This window comes from Oncorhynchus gorbuscha, unplaced genomic scaffold (assembly GCF_021184085.1).
Source record: "Oncorhynchus gorbuscha isolate QuinsamMale2020 ecotype Even-year unplaced genomic scaffold, OgorEven_v1.0 Un_scaffold_814, whole genome shotgun sequence".
Taxonomy (NCBI): Eukaryota; Metazoa; Chordata; class Actinopteri; order Salmoniformes; family Salmonidae; genus Oncorhynchus; species Oncorhynchus gorbuscha.
In genome coordinates, this window is record NW_025745819.1 from 156,253 (window position 1) to 179,445 (window position 23,193).

Genomic DNA, 23,193 nt, shown 5'->3' on the forward strand with positions numbered 1-23,193 from the left:
ACTTGAATTTGTCCTCAAAATATGTGGTTATTACGGAGAATGCCCTGTTAGAACAAAAATAGTGTAGACACTGCAGGTTTACTCAAAATCTTTTTCAAAAAGAGCCATCCTGTCCATCCCTCGTCCTCCACAAATGATTATTCTAGAGTAAGCAAATTGACTGTGCTAGGATTGCTAGAATGCTACTTATTTATTTTTACATTTGGAATTTGTTTTTAATTTTATATAATGTGGTTGTTATGACACTCTAAAACGCTGCACTCTGAAAAAAGAAGGCGTTAAAAACAAGCCAAGTTGGGATATTTGGTAACCCAGTGCAAGATAAATATTGGACAGAACACACACTGGGTTAGTTTGACCTAGCCAGTTGACCTAGCCAGTTGGGTTGTGTGAATAGGATTCATAATCCTTAGATTATTTTCAGGAGGCAAAAAAAATATGGGGACGGAATTATGCAGACAATTACATTGATAGAAGCCACAATCTATCTGAAATATTAAATTTGATCTACCCCCTCCAAAAAATATATTTATATACAGTACCAGTCAAAAGTTTGGACACACCTACTCATTCAAGAGTTATTTTCTTTATTTTTTATTGTTTTCTACATTGTAGAAAATAAAAACTATCTAGTAACCAAAAAAGTGTTAAACAAATGAAAATATACTTTATATTCTTCAAAGTAGCCACCCTTTGCCTTGATGACAGCTTTGCACACTCTTCGCATTCTCTCAACCAGCTTCAGATGGAATGAGTTCCTACATATGCTGAGCACTTGTTGGCTGCTTTTCCTTCACTCTGTGGTTCAACTCATCCAAAACCACCTCAATTGGGTTGAGGATGGGTGGTTGTGGAGACCAGGTCATCTGATGCAGCACTCTCCTTGGTGAAATAGCTCTTACACAGACTGGAGGTGTGTTTTGAGTCATTGTCCTGTTGAAAAACACATGATAGTCCCACTTCGCGCAAACCAGATGGGATTGTGTATCCCTGCAGAATGATGTGGTAGCCATGCTGGTTAAGTGTGCATTGAATTTTAAATATATCACCTACAGCGTCACCAGCTAAGCACCCCCACACCTCCTCTATGCTTCATGGTGGGAACCACACATGTGGAGATAATCTGTTCACCTACTCATCAGACCAAAGGACAGATTTCCACTGGTTTAATGTCCATTGCTCGTGTTTCTTGGCCCAATCAAGATTATTATTATTATTATTATTATTGGTGTAGTGGTTTCTTTAAAACACCTGGTTTTCTGATTAATCTTTCAAATTATTAGGACATGTAAACACCTTAATCTGCATTCCCACATTGTATTTGATCTGCGCATGTGCTAGCACCAGCAACATCCCTCTTTAGTGAGAGTAAAGTGAGTTCGGAACAACTGAATGTATGCATCTTAGAAGTAGTTTTCACATGTCCGAACTCAGAATCAAATATTCTTCCCAAAAATACCATGGTTGCAGTTGGATAATGTTTATTTTTATTGGCAATTTTCTGCATTGATCAGAGTGCAATCAGTTAGCCTGATTTCAGATGTGTTCATGTAAACAAGATTATTAGGGAAATCTCTCTTCTTTGCAGAGCCTGTAAATGTTTTCATATAACTATTATATTCACAATAATCGCATTATTGTGTGCATGTAACCGTACTCACAGAGTCTCAGTTTGAAGGACCTACATGTAACATTTTAGCCATATATTCAATTTATTCATGGGGTTTTGAAGGACACTGCTGCGAAATGCCAAAAATGGCTAACTACTGCTTCTTACCTTATAATATTATCAGATACTGTAACGGCGTTCTTCGTTTGTAGAAAGAGAGTCGGACCGAAATGCAGCGTAGTGGTTACTCATGTCTTTAATAAAGAGATCGCGATACATGAAATAACTTATACATATACAAAAACAACAAATGGAACGTGAAACTGGCTGCTTCATGCAGACTGACAGCACCTTGCAGACTGACAGCTCCCTGCAGACTGGCAGCTCCCTGCAGACTGCTCCGAACAGGCGGGAGACTCCGACAGCGCAGGAGGGAAGGAATGCTCTGGCTGTGCTGAACAGGCGAGGTGCACAGAAGGCCTGGTGCGTGGTGCTGGAACTGGTGCTACAGGATCGAGAACACGCACAGGAAGCCTGGTGCGGGGAGCTGCTACCGGAGGACTGGTGTGTGAAGGTGGCACAGGATGGACTGGACCGTGAAGGTGTACTGGAGAGCCTGAGAGCAGGACTGGCACAGGACGTGCAAGGCTAGGTAGGTACACAGGAGGCCTGGTGCGTGAGGCTGGCACATTTTTCACCAGCCGACTAACACGCACCTCAGGACGAGTATGGAGCGCTGACCCAGGTGCCATTAAATCCCCGACACACTCCGTCGGACGAATATCGTACCTATAGCACCATGCTAGCAACTCCCTCATTACTCTCTCCTCCACTTTCGCTCACCTCTAACACCAGCTCTGGTTCTGGTTTCCTCCTTGGCTCCTCACAATAAACAAGGAGAGTATGCTCTGGATAGACCTGACCATGCAGGCGCACTGGAGCTCTTGAGCACCGAGCCTGCCCAACCTTACCTGGCTCGATGCCCACTCTAGCCCGGCCAATACGAAGGGCTGGTATGTGCCGCACCGGGCTATGCACCCGCACTGGAAACACCGTGCGCTCAAAAGCATAACACGGTGCCTGCCCGGTCTCTCTAGCCCCCCGGTAAGCACAGGGAGTTTGCGCAGGTCTCCTACCTGGCATAGCCATACTCTCTTTAAGCCCCCCCCAATAATTTTTTTGGGCTGCTTTTCGGGCTTCCTTGCCAACCGTGTTCCCTCGTATCGTCGGCTCCTATCTCCGGCTGCCTCTGCTCTCCTTAGTGCCTCCACCTGTTCCCATGGGAGGCGATCTCTTCCGGCCAGTATCTCCTCCCAAGTGTAACAACCTTTGCCATCCAACACGTCCTCCCATGTCCATTCTCCGAATAATTCATCCTCCTTTTGCTGCTCCAGCTGTCGCTGCCTGTTTCCACGCCACTCGGTCCGTGTGTGGTGGGTGATTCTGTAACGGCGTTCTTCGTTTGTAGAAAGAGAGTCGGACCGAAATGCAGCGTAGTGGTTACTCATGTCTTTAATAAAGAGATCGCGATACATGAAATAACTTATACATATACAAAAACAACAAACGGAACGTGAAACCTATTACAGCCTATCTGGGTGAAACTACACAGAGACAGGAACAATCACCCACGAAATACACAGTGAAGCCCAGGCTACCTAAATACGGTTCCCAATCAGAGACAACGAGAATCACCTGACTGATTGAGAACCACCTCAGGCAGCCAAGCCTATACAACACCCCTACTCAGCCGCGATCCCAAATACTACAAACCCCAATACGAAAATACAATAACCCCATGTCACACCCTGGCCTGAACAAATAATTAAAGAAAACACAAAATACTAAGACCAAGGCGTGACAGATACAAGGAAGAAGATTTGTATTGCTGACGTTTTTGCTTTTGTTGTCTACCTTCTGAATGAGAACCAATCCTAATTCAGGAAGTTGTACACACAACAACAGACGGGACATATAGCTGCTGAATCCTAATTTGCTTCTAAAAAAAACTAATTAGCAGCGTTGCGCAGCATTCTAAGTATTTTTTAATAACATGAATTTCTATTGCTTTGCAACTAGTGGTATGTATCTGAAATGTGATGCTAGTAAATGGTATATGTTACTTATAGAATACATATTGAAACACTACAATCTCATGAAACACAAAGACTATTTAAGGTTATCATAAAGAATAAACACCCAGTTCAAAGCTTATAGACTAATATTATGTGTTAACTAATGTCACTAAAGATTATTGTCCCCAATTTATTCAAAGTGTCTTGTTGTATTCTATTGTTAAATAAATGGAAATTATATCTGTAGTTGACTAAGATCTGTGCAGACTTACCTATTAGTAAGCCTAAAAAACTTTGGCATTGCTCAGGGTTTTTAGCTGGTTGTACGTGTTTTTGTGAGAAAAAATGTGAGTAAAATGGTTTCTCTGCCCCTCTTACCAGTGGTCACATCGTGGTTGATACCAGCTACTGAAATCTCTGCGTTGCCGATTGGGTTGTTGTTGTTATCATACACCATTCCTTTGATCCCATGATGCACCTGGAGAGGGCGGAAGGAAGGTATACTGAACTCCCCCCAAAAGAGCAAGAAAACAATCCATTGCTTTTATAATACTACACCTTAGAGCTGGGCGATATGGAATACATCGACATACAGTGCATTCGAAAAGTATTCAGACCCCTTCCATTTTTCCACATTTTGTAACGTTACAGCCTTATTCTAAAAATGATGAAATCTAATTTTAATCGACACACAATAGCCAATAATTACACATTTTTTGCAAATGTATTAAACTTAAAAAACAGAAATACCTTATTTACATAAGTATTCAGACCCTTTGGTATGAGAGGCGAAAATGGGCTCGAGTGCATCCTGTTTCCATTGATCATCCTTGAGATGTTTCTACAATTTTATTGGAGTCCAGCTGTGGTAAATTCAATTGATTGGACATCATTTGGAATGGCACACCTCTATATGAGGTCCCACAAGTGACAATGCATGTCAGAGCAAAAACCAAGCCAATGAGGTGGAAGGAATTGTCCATAGAGCTCTGAGACAGGATTGTGTCGAGGCACAGATCTGGGGAAAGGTACCAAAAAATGTCTGCAGCATTGAAGTTCCCAAGGACACAGTGGCCTCAATCATTCTTAATTGGAAGAAGTTTGGAACCACTAAGACTCTTCCTAGAGCTGGCCGCCTGGCCAAGCTGAGCAATCGGGGGAGAAGGGCCTTGATCAGGGAGGTGACCAAGAACCTGATGGTTACTCTGATAGAGCTCCATAGTTCCTCTGTGGCGATGGGCAAACCTTCCGGAAGGACAACCATCTCTGCAGCACTCCACCAATCAGGCCTTTATGGTAAAGTGGCCAGACAGAAGCCACTCCTGAGTAAAAGTCACATGATAGCCCGCTTGGAGTTGGCCTGAATGCCAAGTGTCATGTCTGGAGGAAACCTGCCGCCATTTCTACGGTGAAGCATGGTGGTGGCAGCATTGTGCTGTGGGGATGTTTTTCAGCGCCAGGGACTGGGAGACAAGTCAGGATGGAGGGAAAGGACCTGAAACTGGGGTGAAGGTTCACCTTCCATCAGGACAAAGACCCTAAGCACACAGCCAAGACAACGCAGAAGTGGCTTCGGGACAAATATCTGAATGTCCTTGAGCGGCCCAGCCAGAGCCCGGACTTGAACCCAATCGACCATCTCTGGAGAGTCCTGAAAATAGCTGTGCAGCAACGCTCCGTATCCAACCTGACAGAGCCCGAGTGGATCTGCAGAGAGGAATGAGAGAAACGTCCCAAATATAGGTGTGCCAAGCTTGTAAGGTCATACCCAAGAAGACTTGAGGCTGTAATTTCTGCCAAAGGTGCTTCAACGAAGTACTGAGTAAAGGGTCTGAATACTTATGAAATGTGATATTTCTGTTTTTTGTTTTATAAATTTACAAAAACTTGTTCTTGCTTTGCCATTATGGGGTATTGTGTGTAGATTAATGAGGGGGAAAAAACTATTTAATCAATTTTAGAATAAGCTGCAACGTAACAAAATGTGTACAAAGTCAAAGGGGTGTGAATACTTTCTGAATGCACTGTATATATTTTTTGATGCACAGTTACTTTCCATTAGCGTCAGGCATCTAGACAATTTTTTTCCAGCGCTAAGGAAACAGATGGTATGATTCAAGAAAAAAGTTGTCTATTTCATCTAACACAGGGCTGCCCAACCCTCTTCCTGGAGATCTACCATCCTGTGGGTTCAGTCCAACCCTAATTTAACACACCTGATTCTAATAATTAGCTGCTCAACAAGACCTAAACTAGCTGAATCAGATATGCTAAATTAGGGTTGGACTGAAAACCTACAGGACAGTAGATCTCCAGGAAGAGGGTTGGGCAGCCATGATCTAACATATCCATGGAATGCATTGATATTTTGATGTGCAGCCTGTTAAAATGGGATCCAGAATTATCAGATTTATTTTGGAATCTTTACAGATGAATTTGCCTACATTTTTTTGTGTGCAAATTGACCTAGGCCTATACTACATAATTCACCACCTGAGTAAGTGGGAACTCAAAACACTTAACTAGAGAGCCAACTCCAAATATGATCTTGTTGCTAGATAGCCATGTAATTGATAAATGGTATCAGTAAAAGTAATGTTCTACCAAGACCTTCCAGCATTAGGCATAGGCTTCTTGATGTATTCACTGCAAATGGGACCATTTGCTCTGTGGGTGCAACAAAACCATACTACATAGCCTACTCCAATTGTGAAATGGTTTTTACTTGATATTGAGGGTTGAGAAATTAATTATATACCCACAGAAAGCTGTTACTCTCCTCTCTTTAACAATAACACCAGTAGTTGCTTTAAAACAGTTTTTCCAGCAATTGCATTTTGAAATGCGCAACGATCATATGCTTGTGCTTATGCCTTCCGAGTGGCGCAGTGGTCTAAAGCACTGCATCGCAGTGCTAGAGGCATCACAACAGACCCGGGTCTGATCCCGGGCTGTATCACAGCTGGCCGTGATCGGGTTAGGGGAGTGTTTGGTCAGGGTAGGCTGTCATTGTAAATAAGAATGTTCTGACTTGCCTAGTTAAATAAATGTAAACATATTTTTTATAAAAATACAAATCTGAATGCATCTCTCGCTCTGTTCTCACAGAGACAGGAAGTGAGAGTGGCTCGGTCACACAGCAGCCAGCAGCGAAACACAGCAGGAATCAATATAATGCACATTACTGTTGATCAAATAATAGTTTTACTGCAGGAACGTTGTTTAGCAAATCACCAAAAATTACTGACCTAACCAAAATCTACTGATACTGTGCTACAGTAAGTGTGTGTGTGTGTGTGTGTGTGTGTGTGTGTGTGTGTGTGTGTGTGTGTGTGTGTGTGTGTGTGTGTGTGTGTGTGTGTGTGTGTGTGTGGTATGGAGAGAGAGATTAGAGAAAGTACCTGCTCCAGGAAGGAGATCAGGGCCTCTCTGTTGCCCAGCCATTCTCTTGACAGGGCTGATGCCGGGGGGAACTTGTCACAGCTGAGTTCCAGAGTGATCTCAAAGCAGTTGGTGTATAGGTAGTTAAAGTCCTGCATTCCTGTGGAGAGACACAATACTCTTAAAGTGAAGGTACACATCTACACAAATATTTTTCTATGCTCTTTTTTCATCATACTTTTTAAATGATTTGGGAACAATGGGTACTTTAGAAAGAGATTAATCAAAGATGAATGTTAACATGCACACCACCCCCAGCTATTATACTGTACATTCCCCTCCATATGTATTTGAATAGTGAAGCTAAATTGTTTAATTTGACTCCATACTCCGACAGATTTGAGACATAATGTTTCATATTAGGCGACAGTACAGAACGTCAGCTTTTATTTGAGGGTATTTTCATCTGTTTTACCATTTAAAAAACGAAAGCACTTTTATCTAGTCCCATTTGAAGAAGTCATATTATGTTTGTATAAACTCATTTATAGTGTATTTAACACTAGAACTGCTGACCGGTCATTTTGACTGATCGCGACTATAATTTTTTTTCTCACTTTTTCATTTTTTAATTCACACACCCCTCCATCCTTTAATTTTCCTAAATAAGTCAATAACACACTGCCATTGTTAGAATCTAGCTTTTTTTATAACCCAACCTTGATCTGTACTTCTCCACAACTTTGTCCCTGCCCTGTTTGGAGAGCTCCTTGGTCTTCATGGTGCTTGGTGGTGCCCCTTGCTTAGTGGTGTTGCAGACTCTGGGGCCTTTCAGAACAGGTGTATATATACTGAGATCATGTGACAGATCATGTGACACTTAGATTGCACACAGGTGGACTTTATTTCACTAATTATGTGACTTTTGAAAGTAACTGGTTGCACCAGATATTATTTAGGGGCTTCATAGCAAAGGGGGTGAATACATATACACACACCACTTTTTGTTATTTTGTTTTATTATTTTTTGAAACAAGTTATTATTTTAATTTCACTTCACCCATTTGGACTATTTTGTGTATGTCCATTACATGAAATCCAAATAAAAATCCATTTAAATTACAATTTGTAATGCAACAAAATAGGAAAAGGGGAATGAATACTTTTGCAAGGCACTGTACTTGTAGTATTGGTCACCATCTGGATGTCACAGTGACATGCCATTTAGCTAACGTTGCGACAAGCCAGTGCAAATGACCAGTGCAAAGGTGTTGTATAGAGGTTCTTGCCATCATGAGTTGCTTCCCACCGGGCAGAGGTTGCTTCCCACCGGGCAGAGGTTGCTTCCCACCAGGCAGAGGTTGCTTCCCACCAGGCAGAGGTTGCTTCCCACCAGGCAGAGGTTGCTTCCCACCGGGCAGCTGTATCACATATCGCCGGCGGTAGCTAACGTGGCCAATTTCCCAGGTAACAAGGGACGTAACTGAGACATTTTTAACATTCCCGTTAAGTCTTCCAGAGGTACTGAATGTCATGGGACATTATAAGCACATTCATAACGTTTCTAATAAGCATTATAGAGGTTATAAATATCCGGTCGCTATACAGCCATCATAGGAAAATTCAAACCGTTTCTTGGTAGTCTATGAAAGGTTCTGAATACCACGTTATTTTGGAGATATCCTAGGAACATTTCATAACATTAGATTTAGAGCTATGGTTTGTCTTCATATAACGTTACAATCGGAATGATAGAAATACATTTTGGAACGTTGTCTGTAAGTCACGTTGTGGTACACTTGTGACATTGTCTTTCTAATAGTGTAGGAACTTTTTTTACATTCTAAATCATTACTTTAGATGTTCTGAATGTCAGGACACTTTAGTGACATTGTAGTAGTTTTTGTAACGTTACCAGAAGGTTCCTGAAATGTACTGAATGCCTGGTCACTTTGACAATATTTCACATAACATTCCCAATGACTCTAGTAGATGTGAATGTCAGATCCCTAAATGTCGGGTCAAATTCGGGATATCGTAGTAACCCAGCTAAGAAAAAGAAGTTCAAGGACGTGGCCACAAAGTTATTTTAGTCCCCACATAAGTCATGGTAACGTTATGTGGTGTCAGCTGACAAAAGTTACGCCCCAAGTGTCCCAAGTCTTTTCATGATGTTAAAATGTCATGGATCTTAAATAGCTAAATGACGTTAGTAACGTTATAAGAGACGTCCTTGAAACTTCCCTGAACGTGCATACTGTTACGTACCTTATTGCTACTGCAGGTACCCACTGATGAAAGTTACGTTCCCAGTGGTTACCAGAAACTGCATTTTGTGGGGCTCTCAATGTACTTTCTGACGTTTAACACGTTATGCGGTTGACCTAAAAAAAATGTTTTCATGAAACATCTCGTAGATGTATGTCGGGAACCTCAGGGTTCTCTATGGTGTTTTAGGTCAGGGCGGGACTAGGGGGGTTTCTAGGTATTATATTTCTATGTTGGTGTGTGTATGGTTCCCAATTGGAGGCAGCTAATGATCGTTACCTCTAATTGAGTATCATACTTAGTGTCCTTTTTCACACCTGCGATGTGGGATATTGTTTTGTATGAGTGCCTATGTGCGCTATGTATTTCACAATCGTTATATCTTTCTTGTTTTGGAAGTTTCACTATCATTAAAATGTGGAACTCTACTCACGCTTCGCCTTGGTTCAATTGTTCATACGACGGTCGTGACAGAATATCCCACCAAGTCAGGACCAAGCAGCGTGCCCAGGAGGTGAAGGAGAGTTGGTCATGGGAAGAGATACTAGGTGGATGCGAGACCCTCCCTTGGCGGGAGTTGCTGAGGAGTAAAGGAGGAGAGCGACGACACTGGGGTCCGCGGCCATAAACAGCCCAAGGGCAACCCCAAGTTTTATTTTTTGGGATGGGGCACAAGGGGCGGTCGGCTGAGCCGAGGAGAGAGCAAGAGACCGTCTGGGAGTCGATTTGAGGAGTTTGAGGAGGGATATCGGAGAGAGATGTTGGCTAGGAGTATGCTGCAGCGCAGCCGTTTTGAAGAGCGTGTCATCAGTCCTGTGCAACCTGTGCCGGCTCCACGCACCAGGCCTCCAGTGTGCCTTCCCAGCCCGGTACGTCCTGTGCCGGCTCCCCACACTCGCCCTGAAGAGCATGTCATCAGTCCAGTGAAACCTATGCTGGCTCCACGCACCAGGCCTCCAGTGCACCTCCCCAGCCCGGTACGGCCTGTGCCGGCTCCCTGCACTCGCCCTGAAGAGCGTGTCATCAGTCCGGTGCAACCTGTGCCGGCTCCAGGCCTCCAGTGCGCCTTCCTAGGCTGGTACGTCCTGTGCCGGCTCCTCGCACTCGCCCTGAAGAGTGTGTCACCAGCCCGGTGCAACCTGTGCCGGCTCCACGCACCAGGCCTCCAGTGCATCTCCCCAGCTCAGTACGTCCTGTGCCGGCTCCCCACTCTCGTCCACCAGTGCGTGTGTACAGTCTGGAGTCTCCAGCGACGATTCACGGTCCAGAGCTTCCAGCGTTGGTTCACGGCCAGGAGACGATCCGCGACCCGACGGTTCCTGCGCCGGTGCCATGGCCGGAGCCTTCCACTGTGCCGATGCCCAGTCCAGGCATGGCATCCAGTCCCGATCCATGGCTGGAGCCTTCCTCTGCGCCGGTGCCCAGTCCAGGCACGGCATCCAGTCCCCCTCCATGGCCAGAGCCTTCCTCTGCGCCGGTGCTCAGTCCAAGAACGGCGTCCAGTCCCCCTTCATGGCCAGAGCCTTCCTCTGAGCCGGTGCCCAGGTCAGGCACGACGTCCAGTCCCCCTCCATGGCCAGAGCCTTCCTCTGCGCCGGTGCTCAGTCCAGGCACGGCCTCCAGTCTCGCTCCATGGCCGGAACCTTCCTCTGCGCCAGTGCCCAGTCCAGGCACAGCGCCCGGCTTCATGGCCGGATCCACAGTCCGAGCTAGGGCTACGTCCCGCACCGGAGCCGCCACCGACGCTAGTTGCCCACCCTAACTCTCCCCATATAGGTTCAGGTTTTGCGGTCAGGGTCCACACCTTTGGGGGAGTACTGTCAAGCCCTGACCATAGAGAGCCCTCAGGGTTCACTATGGTGTTTTAGGTTAGGGGGTGACTAGGGGTGTTTCTAGGTATTATATTTCTATGTTGGTGTGTGTGTATGGTTCCCAATTGGAGGCAGCTGATGATCGTTACCTCTAATTGGCGATCATACTTAGTGTGTCCTTTTTCCCACCTACGATGTGGGATATTGTTTTGTTTGAGTGCCTATGTGCGCTACGTATTTCACGATAGTTATATCTTTCTTGTTTTGGAAGTTTCACTATCATTAAAATGTGGAACTCTACTCACGCTGCGCCTTGGTCCAATTATTCATACGACGGTCGTGACAATGTACCTGTGTTGTCAGTTGACTAAGGTTATATCCCAAGTCTCTTCAGGATGTTGAAATGTGGGGGACCCTGAATAGCTGAATATTGTTATTTAATAGCTTTATAAGACACGTCCTTGAAACTTCCCAGAACTTGCATACTGTTACATACCTTATTGCTACTGCAGGTACCCACTGATGAAAGTTACGTTGCCAGTGATTACCAGAAACTGCATTTTGTGGGGCTCTCAATGTACTTTTTGATGCTTAGTAACATTTGGAGGTTGACATAAAAAGCATGTTTTCATATAATGTCTATTTTTAGAATGTTATAAAGAGCCATGCATAGTTATCTAACTTTGCAATGACTATTATAATAGACATTATGGATCATTGACAGGAAGTCAAGTGAGTGTCAGTTACGTTTTCAGTAAGTTCTTTGGAGGTTCTGAATGTCAGGAGACTTTGGTGATATTTTAGTAGTATTTGTGACGTTCACAGAAGATTCCTGAAATGTACTGTCGGCAGGTCACTTTGGCAATATTCTACATAACATTCCCAATGAGTCCAGTGAATGTCAGATCACTTTTGGGATATCCAAAGAACATTTAGGAATGTTCCTTTGAGAGCCCTGGTGTATCTACAAACAATATTTCAGTTGTGTTACTCAAAATACTTAGGAAAATATTTATTGTACAGTATGTTATCTATTTGTCACATTTTCTTTCTAAGCATAAGGGGACATTAGAAACGTTATTTCTAAAATCCAGGCAAGTTCTAAAATTACTTAACAATATGATGATTTTGGTGACATTTTGGGAACCTTCATAACATTCTCAGTTAGTCCTTTCAATGTTCTAAATTTCAGGTCAATGTCGTGATATAATAATTCAGAACGTTTGGTATAGAGCCATGCATAACTACATCTAAAGTTGCATTATACATACACATTATGGAACATTGTCAGTATATCAAGTGGTGGTATATCTGACTACATGTGGATATTAGTTAGTTTTCAGTAAGTACTTTGGAGGTTCTGAATATCAGGACACTTTGGTGACATTGTAGTAGTATTTGTAATGTTCACAAAAAGTTCCTCAAATGTATAGAATGTCAGACTACTTTGTGAATATCCAAAGAACATTTTGGAATGTTTATTTGAGAGTTGTGATGTGTCTACAAACAACGTTGCAATTATGTTACTAAAGAAACATTACAATTTTACTTTAAAAAAATATTTTTTAAGGTACCATATGAGTAATAAATAGACATTCTGGAATATATACACAAAGTACAGTGTATATCATAATACATACAGTGGGGCAAAAAAGTATTTAGTCAGCCACCAATTGTGCAAGTTCTCCCACTTAAAAAGATGAGAGAGGCCTGTAATTTTCATCATAGGTACACTTCAACTATGACAGACAAAATAAAAATAAAAATCCAGAAAATCACATTGTAGGATTTTTAATGAATTCTTTTGTAAATTATGGTGGGAAATAAGTATTTGGTCAATAACAAAAGTTTATCTCAATACTTTGTTATATATCCTTTGTTGGCAATGACAGAGGTCAAACGTTTTCTGTAAGGCTTCACAAGGTTTTCACACACTGTTGCTGGTATTTTGGCCCATTCCTCCATGCAGATCTCCTCTAGAGCAGTGATGTTTTGAGGCTGTTGCTGGGCAACACGGACTTTCAACTGCCTCCAAAGATTTTCTATGGGGAGTTGCTTTTCTTACAAAGCAACTCCTTCGTTGCCCGGCAGTGTGTTTGGGATCATCAGAACTTGCACAATTGGTGGGTGACTAAATACTTTTTTGCCCCACTGTATATTAAAACAATGCTAAAATCAAAGAAACATATGATTGCTAAGACTGTCCTTTCTTTATTCTCTAATGAAGCCATGCAGGAAAAGTCAGGAATTTAAGACTCAACATTAACTTGAATGTGGCACACTGCAGCTTTGCTTTCATGTCAAGGACCAGATTGCTAATGAAGGACAGCCTGTATGGAGCCTGGATAGTGCTGCTTGTGGTTGTGGATCCATGTGAAGTTGTTCCATGTGTAACGGTGCAACCCTGTGTGTGAAAAAACTTGTGGCCGAGTGAGGATTAATACCTGACTGCTCCACAGTAGTCTTGTGGCAGCAGTGACTCTGGGTAAGAGCTGGTCGTGGAACCTATCCCCAAATATGACTGCCAAAGGAAAGAGGGCCTTTAGTGTAGGATAAAGTAAGAGTAGAAGTGGAGTGAGATAAGATATGTCAAATAGTGGGTATGAGGAAGCAAGGAGCCTGGTACCGTTGAGAGGAAATTCTCATGGAAGTGGGGCCACAGTGCATCAAGTCCCATATCCAGGAAGTTTATGAAGTTCAACTCTGCCTATCCAACCTGTTTAGTTGGAGTCTCGAGCATGCCTGCTATGTTCCAGATGACGATTGCTGAAGTACATTTTGAGATGCAACCCAAATCCAGTGGGAGTGGGTTGGCGACATTACCAGGTTCTCAAGACTATTGCAGATGCAGTAAGTACAGGAATCGGCATTGGTAAGCAAGTATATTGTGAAGGAATGCCTTTCGTGCCTTTGAAGCAGAATAGCAGAACTGTTTAATCAATTGATGACAAAGCCTGTTTCCCTGTGTGTAACCCATTTGGTCTGTGTTGATCATCCTGTATGCTGTCTTGTTGAAGAACGACGTGCCCTCGGTGGCATTTTTCTTGCACACAGGGCCTAGCTTTCTTGACACAAATGGCTCTCGGCTGCATGATGTAACCCATGCTGAAAGCATCATTCTGATCTAAGTGCCCTCATCAGCCATGTTCCATCAATGTCAATACAGATCAGGGATACTTTGACTCACCACTGTGGACTGTGTACCCATCATCTTCATTCATTCATGTTTGTATGCTTACATTATTTGTAATAAATCCAGATTCAACCTTTCCGCATTTTCCTAGTGAAGATGATTTTACTTTATCACAAGCATGGCCCAATGCTGAGCAAATGAGCAAATCACCTTTATTAGAGATCAGCAATATCCAAATCATCAATATGGAAATAACCAGCTGGAGGTTCGTTGGCCGATGCTGTTGAACAAACCATTCAAAGCAAACAGAGGTTATTCAAAGTGGATATCTACCCTGAGCTTTGAATATCACTCAATGACAGAGATCCCGAAATATTGGGGCCAGCATTCTTGTGTTTGGAGTAAAGGAAGTGGATCCAGCTCTTCCCTCCCGCAATGTACGTCCTGTTCCATAATTTTACCGATTTAATAAATGTAAGGAAATTCATCAGGTCATTTTGACCTCAGTATAGGCCTGCTGTGGTTGCTCCACTAAAAGTTTAGCGATTATGCTGTGGTACTTAGAGGTAATTTGTGGTTTAGTACAGGACCCTGCGTCACCCCTTCATTGCTCCAGACCAGCGCAAGGGGCAGTAAAGAGCACTGATTATGCTTTTGGGTCATACTGTGTCTCTGACAATGAATGGGTGACATAAACCTAAATAGAAGCTGATAATTGTACACAACTTCAGTGTTACTTACTGAACCTGTTGTTACACTAAGGTTTTTATTATTTATTTTGCCCACTGCTAACCAGTCACATTGTACAGTGCATGAGTGGTGCAATGGTCTAAGACACTGCATAGCAATGCAAGCTGTGTTGCTACAGATGCTGGTTCAATACCTGTGCCAGCCTCTACTGGGAGACCAATGAGATGACTGTAGGTTTTTGGTTCCTCCCTCTAAAAACAAAAATAAATCATTCTAAAAAACAAACTGGCTTTATTTACAAATTAGTAACAATGTCTTACCCCATGTTCAAGACAGGCTTTTTTAACACTCATTTTACGTAATTTTTTTAAAACTAAGCGATTATTATTATTAATTTAGAATTATTTGAAAGCCCCCTGGATATTCTCACAGATATATTATTAATCCTCTTATTAGCAGGACAATATATATTGGTCACGTGGCTCCCAAGTGGTGCACATGGCTCCCGAGTGCTTTCCAGTTCTCCAGCTGTATCCACTGAAAGCGCGCAAGATTCAAGGCAGGAGGACAGGGGGACGGGATGGGCTGCGCACAGAAGAAGGACCAAGCCCATGGGGAAGGGAGGAGGAAATGTGAGGGGTATGGACCACCATCTCGCCCCACTGGGTAGCACAGAGCGACACTTTAATAGGCATTGCACTAATAATGGCACTGACTAGGGAAACGTTCCAGCTGTTCTTAGTGCTAGTCTGCACATTCAGACTAAAACAATGTAACTAATAATGGCATCTTTATGCATTCGTTAATAAAATAATTATAAAAATAGTCTTTCAAAATGCAGATGTTTATTTAGTTATGGATCCATAATGAATTACTATGGGAATAAATATCACTGAATAACAGAAATAGCCTCCAATCCTCCAATCTTCAATGTGTAATTATTGGCGGAGAGTTACGTCATATTTTTTTATATACTGTAGGCCTACGGTAGGCAAAATAAGTCTCCCTAGTGTTGAGTAATGTGCTGTTAAAAGTGTTGTAGGTCTTACATATCTAAAGATCATATTGACGTTAGAAGCAATAGGATTTGAAGCAATAGCCTACAACTATTTTAGCACCGTTTTGCGTTGCAGTGAGACAAGCATGGGGACTGGTCTTGATAAATCAATGAGATTTTTTATTTTGACTGAATCTCCGTTTTGGTATTGGTTAGAGTACAATTATGGTGTAGAAATGTTGTGCTCTTAGTGTAACATTTATTTACATAATTTCTTGTCACGAACTCCACAAACTCCTGTCACAAACTCGGACACCTCCTGTGCCTCGATTTTCTGGGTGATTTAAATATGGACTGGCTTTCATCAAAATTCCCATTCAAGAAAAATACTGTAACTAGCGCCTGCAATCAGATTAATGTTATCAGCCAACCTACCAGGGTAGTTACAAACATCACAGGAATGAAATCATCAACATGTATTGATCACATCTTTACTAATGCTGCAGAAATGTGCTTTAAAGCATTATCCAAATATAGTAGCCATATCTAGAATAACCAAAGTTCCAAAGGCTGGGCCTAATATAAAGTGAGTGTGGAAGAGGTGAAACAAATTGTTGTCTGTCAACAATGACAAGCCACTAGGGTCTGACAACTTGGATGGAGAATGATCGAGGATAAAAGCGGATGATATTGCCACTACTATTTGCCATATCTTCAATCTAAGCCTACTGGAAAGTGTGTGCTTTCAGAACCGGAGGGATGCAAAAGTGATTCTGCTACCTAAGAATAGTAAAGCCCCCTTTACTGGCTCAAATAGCCGACCAATCAGCCAAATAGCAACCCTTAGTAAAGTTTTGGAAAAAATAGTTTGACCAGATACAATGCTATTTCACAGTGAACACATTGACAACAGACTTTCAGCATGCTTATAGGGAAGGATATTCAACAAGCACAGGAATGATGGGAGAAATGGATGATAAAAATATTGTGGTGGCTGTTTTGTTACACTTTAGTGCGGCTTTTGACATTGTCGATCATAGTTTGCTGCTGCGGAAACATATGTGTTCTGGATTTACACCAGCCTGCAAATTGTGGATGAAGAGTTACCTGTCTAACAGAACACAGAGGGTCCAGGTAGAATCAGAAATTCCCTAGGGCAGCTGTCTAGGCCTCTTACTTTTTTCAGTCTTTACTAACGAGATGCCGTTGGCAGATGACTCAACATTATACACGTCAGCTACTATGACTGCAACAGTTAACAAAGAGCTGCAGTTAGTTTCAGAATATCTGGCAAGGAATAAGTTCAATCTTTACTAATGTAAGGGAATACCCCCCTGTATTGGACAAAAATGAATGGCAAGTCATTGGCATCGGACAAACCATATACACATTGGCCAATACCACCCAATTCGGCGTTGATTCATGCAAAGTGTATTGCAAATGCCATATGGCAATTGCCAGTTGTAACACTTTAAAAATTCAACAGGGGACGAATCCGCTCCACCGGGGTTTTTCATATTGGAAATGTAACCCAACTCAACGTCCAAAAGCAAAATGAAAAAATGAATTTTTTGTCAAAAACTTATCACCCCTTAAAAAAGTGCTTTCTGGACCGTTTTTCGAAATTATTTCGTTTTTTTTTGTCAATTACACATGTGTAAGAACTGTATGAATATACTTTTGTCCAATTTGATTATCATTTTTTTTTTTTTACATGCACATAAGGAATATGTTTTGTCCAATTTCAATATGATTTCATAGGAAGTCAAAAGTCAAAAGTCAAAAATGTCAAAATTTTGTAAAAAACTTCACACACCCTTACAAAAGTGCTTTCTGGACCGTTTTTCGAAATTCTTTCGATTTTTTTGTCAATTACACATGTGTAAGAACTGTATGAATATACTATTGTCCAATTTTATTATCATAATTGTTTTTTTTTACATGCGCATAAGGAATATGTTTTGTTCAATTTCAATATGATTTCATCAAAAGTCAAAAAGTCAAAAGTCAAAAGTGTCATTCTTTCGATTTTTTTTGTCAATTACACATGTGTAAGAACTGTATGAATATAAAATGTCAAAGTCAAAATCAAAAGTCAAAAATTTGTCAAAATTTTGTAAAAAACTTCACACACCCTTAAAAAGTGCTTTCTGGACCGTTTTTCGAAATTCTTTCGATTTTTTTGTCAATTAACACATGTGTAAGAACTGTATGAATATACTTTTGTCCAATTTTATTATCATATTTTTTTTTTTTACATGCGCATAAGGAATATGTTTTGTCCAATTTCAATATGATTTCATAGGAAGTCAAAAGTCAGAAGTCAGAAATGTCAAAATTTTGTAAAAAACTTCACACACCCTTACAAAAGTGCTTTCTGGACCGTTTTTTGAAATTCTTTCGATTTTTTGGTCAATTACACATATGTAAGAACTGTATGAATATACTTTTGTCCAATTTTATTATCATATTTTTTTATATATTTTTTTAAATTGTGCATAAGGATTTTTTTTGTGGGCCAAATGCCATAAGAAATTTGACATGCTCAAAAATCCTGCAGAAATGCAAAATTGACTGGCCTGATGAACTCGGGATGGCCGGGCAGTGATAGTTATTCCTTTCCATCACTCGTTGTGTTGACTTCATCATGTCCATTTTGTGATGTTTTTTCACTATATAATCATATTGCAAATGCACGTGCATTTGCAATATGTTTCAATGTGCATTTACCATATGAAATTTGACATGCTCAAAAATGCAAAATTGACTGGTCTGATGAACACAGGATGGCCGAGCAGTGATAGTTGTACATTTCCATCACTCGTTGTGTTGATTTCATCATGTCCATTAGGTGATGTTTTTTCACTATAGAATCATATTGTAAGTGCACGTGCATTTGCAATATGTTTCAATGTGCATTTACCATATGAAATTTGACATGCTCAAAAATGCTAAATTGACTGGCCTGATGAACACAGGATGGCCGAGCAGTGAGAGTTGTACCTTTCCATCACTCGTTGTGTTGATTTCATCATGTCCATTTGTTTATGTTTTCAATGGGCAGGTACCATCACGAATTTGTCATGCTATAAAAATCCTGCAGGAATGTGAAATTGACTGGCCTGATGAACACAGGATGGCCTGGCAGTGATAGTTGTTCCTTTCCATCACTCGTTGTGTTGATTTCATCATGTCCATTTGGTGATGTTTTTTCACTATAGAATCATATTGCAAATGCACGTGCATTGTTGTGCAACTGGTAACCCAAAAATAAAAATATGGTTGTAAATGCATTTACCGGGACTCCTATTGTCCATGCCCCGCTATGGGAGTACCCTACTACGGCCCTCTATCTATGGGGTCCGTCCTGAGTGCTTTATGGACTGTTTAAAATATTCTGATGGATACGCATGTTGTGCAACTGGTGATTGAAAATAGGCACCTGGTAACCCCCCAAAAAATATGCTTGTAAATGCATTTACCGGTCATTCTGATATTAATGCTCGCTATGGGAACACAGGATGGCCGGGCAGTGATAGTTGTTCCTTTCCATCACTCGTTTTCATCATGTCCATTTTGTGATGTTTTTTCACTATAGAATCATATTGCAAGTGCACGTGCATTTGCAATATGTTTCAATGTGCATTTACCATATGAAATTTGACATGCTCAAAAATGCAAAATTGACTGGTCTGATGAACACAGGATGGCCGAGCAGTGATAGTTGTACATTTCCATCACTCGTTATGTTGATTTCATCATGTCCATTAGGTGATGTTTTTTCACTATAGAATCATATTGTAAGTGCACGTGCATTTGCAATATGTTTCAATGTGCATTTACCATATGAAATTTGACATGCTCAAAAATGCTAAATTGACTGGCCTGATGAACACAGGATGGCCGAGCAGTGAGAGTTGTACCTTTCCATCACTCGTTGTGTTGATTTCATCATGTCCATTTGTTTATGTTTTCTCACTTTTGCAAAGTCACTGTGCATTTGCAATATGGTTCAATGGGCAGGTACCATCACGAATTTGTCATGCTATAAAAATCCTGCAGGAATGTGAAATTGACTGGCCCGATGAACTCGGGATGGCTGGGCAGTGATTCTGGTTCATCTCAATGGCTCGTTAGGGTTGATTTCAGAATGTCACTTTTGGTGATGGTACCTCACTGTTTAAACATATTGCAAATGGACAAGAGTCACCAGCAAGTCACCGTCCATCAGTCAATTAGATATCATTCTGACACCAAACTGATACAAACTGACACTAAACCCACTTTTTCCAACCTGTTTAGTAGCCAACTATCACATACTTCAGAGCTGGCCCAGAATTCACAATGCCTTTGGTTCAAACCATAAAAAAAACATAAAACACGTAGTTACGTTCCAGCTGCGGGTCCATTTCTTATGTTACGTGTAGGCCTAGCTGAGGCGACCCCGAATCCCAAGTTTCGGCTCGATCGGTCATTTGGTGTCCGAGCAAAACCCTAATTGGTGCTGAAAATCCACTTTTTTCCATGACTTGCTACGGGGTCCTTGAATGAGCTATCGGACAGAAACGTTGGGGTCTGTCTATATGGGCCGAGACGGTCGCAATGCACCTAGTCTTGTGTCTCTGAGACTTTTCTAAATGTCGCCATTTTCGTAATGGTCAAAATGAATTGAAGTCATTGCAAATGTACGAGGCTATTTCTCGGTCCGAGAACCTTCTAGAGCCACCTAACTCACCACGCACTATCGACCCGAGGTCTAGAACAGGTTTCTAAAGTTTCGGAACTCTAGGTCTGACGGTTCTTTTTTAGCTCGAACAAAGCTAACTATTGGAGGCACTGTCTGTCTCTACAAACCCCAATACGTCCCTCCTTCCAAGTTGTGTGTCTGTGTGATTTAGTTTTCCTTTGAAATTTTATGGGAAAAATGACTGATTTACAGTTCATGGGGGTTGCCTAATCACACATATGAAGTTTTGGACAGATCCGACTTTTTTAACCCCTCGAAACAGCCCCTGAGACACCAATTAAGGCACTTCCGGTTGGCACAGGAAGCTATAAGTCAACACATATCCTCACTGAGGTATGCTTTTACAGAATCCTGAGTTTTAAGTCCTTACGTTAAGAATTGACTGATTTACACAGGGTTGAATGCACTATGTCTATCAAACTGCAGGCAGGTAATGGAAAAACACTTTTAGGGTGATTTTAACCACTTCCGGTTGGTCCAGGAAGCTTAGAATCAACACAGGTAGACCTCATACTGGCCTGATGGACTGTTATTATCAAAGACAGGTTCATACGGCATTGATAACCCATATAGACTTCAGGTTGAATTTAGGGGTGCAGGCAATGTATTCCTATGGGGAGAGAAGTCAATGCAAACTCTTTGAAGTAAACACCTTCTTTTAACTATTAAGGGTTAATGCCACACGGTCAAGGTTAGGCTTGTACGGATCAGGAGGACCTTAGGAACGTACCTGAGGTCGAATTGTGCTTCTCACCCTAACGGTTCTCTCACTGTCACCCAAAAGCAAATGACGTTGTGGGGCAGGCTTCATTTTGGGCCTACTTTTCTAATGGTCGCTGCGCTCAGACCGAGCGAGCTACGGTCAAGCGGGATATCTCGTTGAACTCGGCACGGCCTAGAGATTAAGTTTATGCCATTGCCTGCTCTCTGTGTCTTTGAGAACCGCACTTTTTCACTCCATCCTTGCTGTGTGTGCGTGTGAGAGCTTTTCTTTGACATCTGTTGGGAGAAATGACTGATTTACAGTTCATGAGGGTTACCTAGTCACACATATGAAGTTTTGAAAAGATCTGACTTTTTTAACCCTTGGAAACTGCCACTGTGACATCATTAAAGGCACTTCCGGTTGGCACAGGAAGCTATAAGTAAACCCATGTCTTGATTGACATAGAAACTTACAGAATCCTGAGTTTTAAGTCTTTAAGTTAAGAATTGACTGATCTACGATCTACACAGGGTTGAATGTAGTCATTTTCACCTTTGAAGGTTATGTACATCAAAACACCTTTTGGGTCAATTTAACCATTTCCGGTTGCTTCAGGAAGCTTAGAATCGGCACAGGTAGACCTCATAGTGATCTGATGGACTGTCATAGAAGACAGGTTCATAAGGCATTCATAACCCACATACGCCTCAGCTTGAATTTAGAGGTGCAGGCAATGTATTCCTATGGGGAGAGAAGTCAATGCAAACTGTTTGAAGTAAACACCTTCTTTTAACTGTTAAGGGTTAATGCCACAGGGTCAAGGTTAGGCTTGCACGGATCGTGAGGACCTCAGGAACGTACCTGAGGTCGAATTGTGCTTCTCACCCTAACGGTTCTCTCACTGTCACCCAAAAGCAAATGACATTGAGGGCCAGCCTTCCTTTTGGTTCTGCTTTTTTTCAAGGTCACTGCACTCAGAGCGAGCTACGGTCAAGCGGGGCTTCTCGTTGAACTCGGCACAGTCTGGAGACTATGGTGATGCCATTTTTTGTGTTGATTTCAGAATGCCATTTTGGTGATGGTCCCTCTCCGTTTAAACATATTGCAAATGTACAAAAGTCAACTAGCAAGTCAGTGTCCATCAGTCAATTAGATGTCATTTTGACACCAAACTGATACCAATTGACACCAAACCCACTTTTTCCAACTCATTTAGAAGCCAACTATCATATATGTCAGAGCAGGCCCATAATTCACAGCGCCTTTAGTTTAAAACATAATAAAAATGTAAAACACATAGTTATGTTCTAGCTGCGGGTCCAGGTCGGACATTATGTGAAGGCCTATGTGAGGCGACCCCGAATCCCGAGTTTCGGCTCGATAGGTCCTTCGGTGCCCGAGTAAAACCCTAATTGGTGCTGAAAATCCACTTTTTTCCATGCCTTGCTATGGGGTCCTTGAATGAGCTATCGGACCGAAACGTTGGGGTCCGTCTCTATGGGCCGAGCCGGTTTCAATGCACCTATTCTTGTGTCTCTGAGACTTTTCTAAATGTCGCCATTTTCGTAATGGTCAAAATGAATTGAAGTCATTGCAAATGTACGAGGCTATTTCTCGGTCCGAGAACCTTCTAGAGCCACCTAACTCACCACGCACTATCGACCCAAGGTCTAGAACAGGTTTCTAAAGTTTCGGAACTCTAGGTCTGACGGTTCTTTTTTAGCTCGAACAAAGCTAACTATTGGAGGCACTGTCTGTCTCTACAAACCCCAATAC

General features: G+C 41.9%; 1 protein-coding gene across 1 annotated transcript in view; it reads right to left on the reverse strand.

The window, feature by feature from the left end:
- cpn1 (carboxypeptidase N, polypeptide 1) overlaps positions 1 to 23,193 on the reverse strand; it is a 151,244-nt gene that overhangs the window by 1,587 nt on the left and 126,464 nt on the right. The window contains exons 6-7 of the mRNA XM_046335666.1: positions 7,086 to 7,225; positions 4,063 to 4,162 (exon numbers count right to left, since the gene is read on the reverse strand). Of these exons, the coding sequence (XP_046191622.1) occupies positions 4,063 to 4,162; positions 7,086 to 7,225 (240 nt within the window). The remainder of the gene's footprint in view (positions 1 to 4,062; positions 4,163 to 7,085; positions 7,226 to 23,193) is intronic.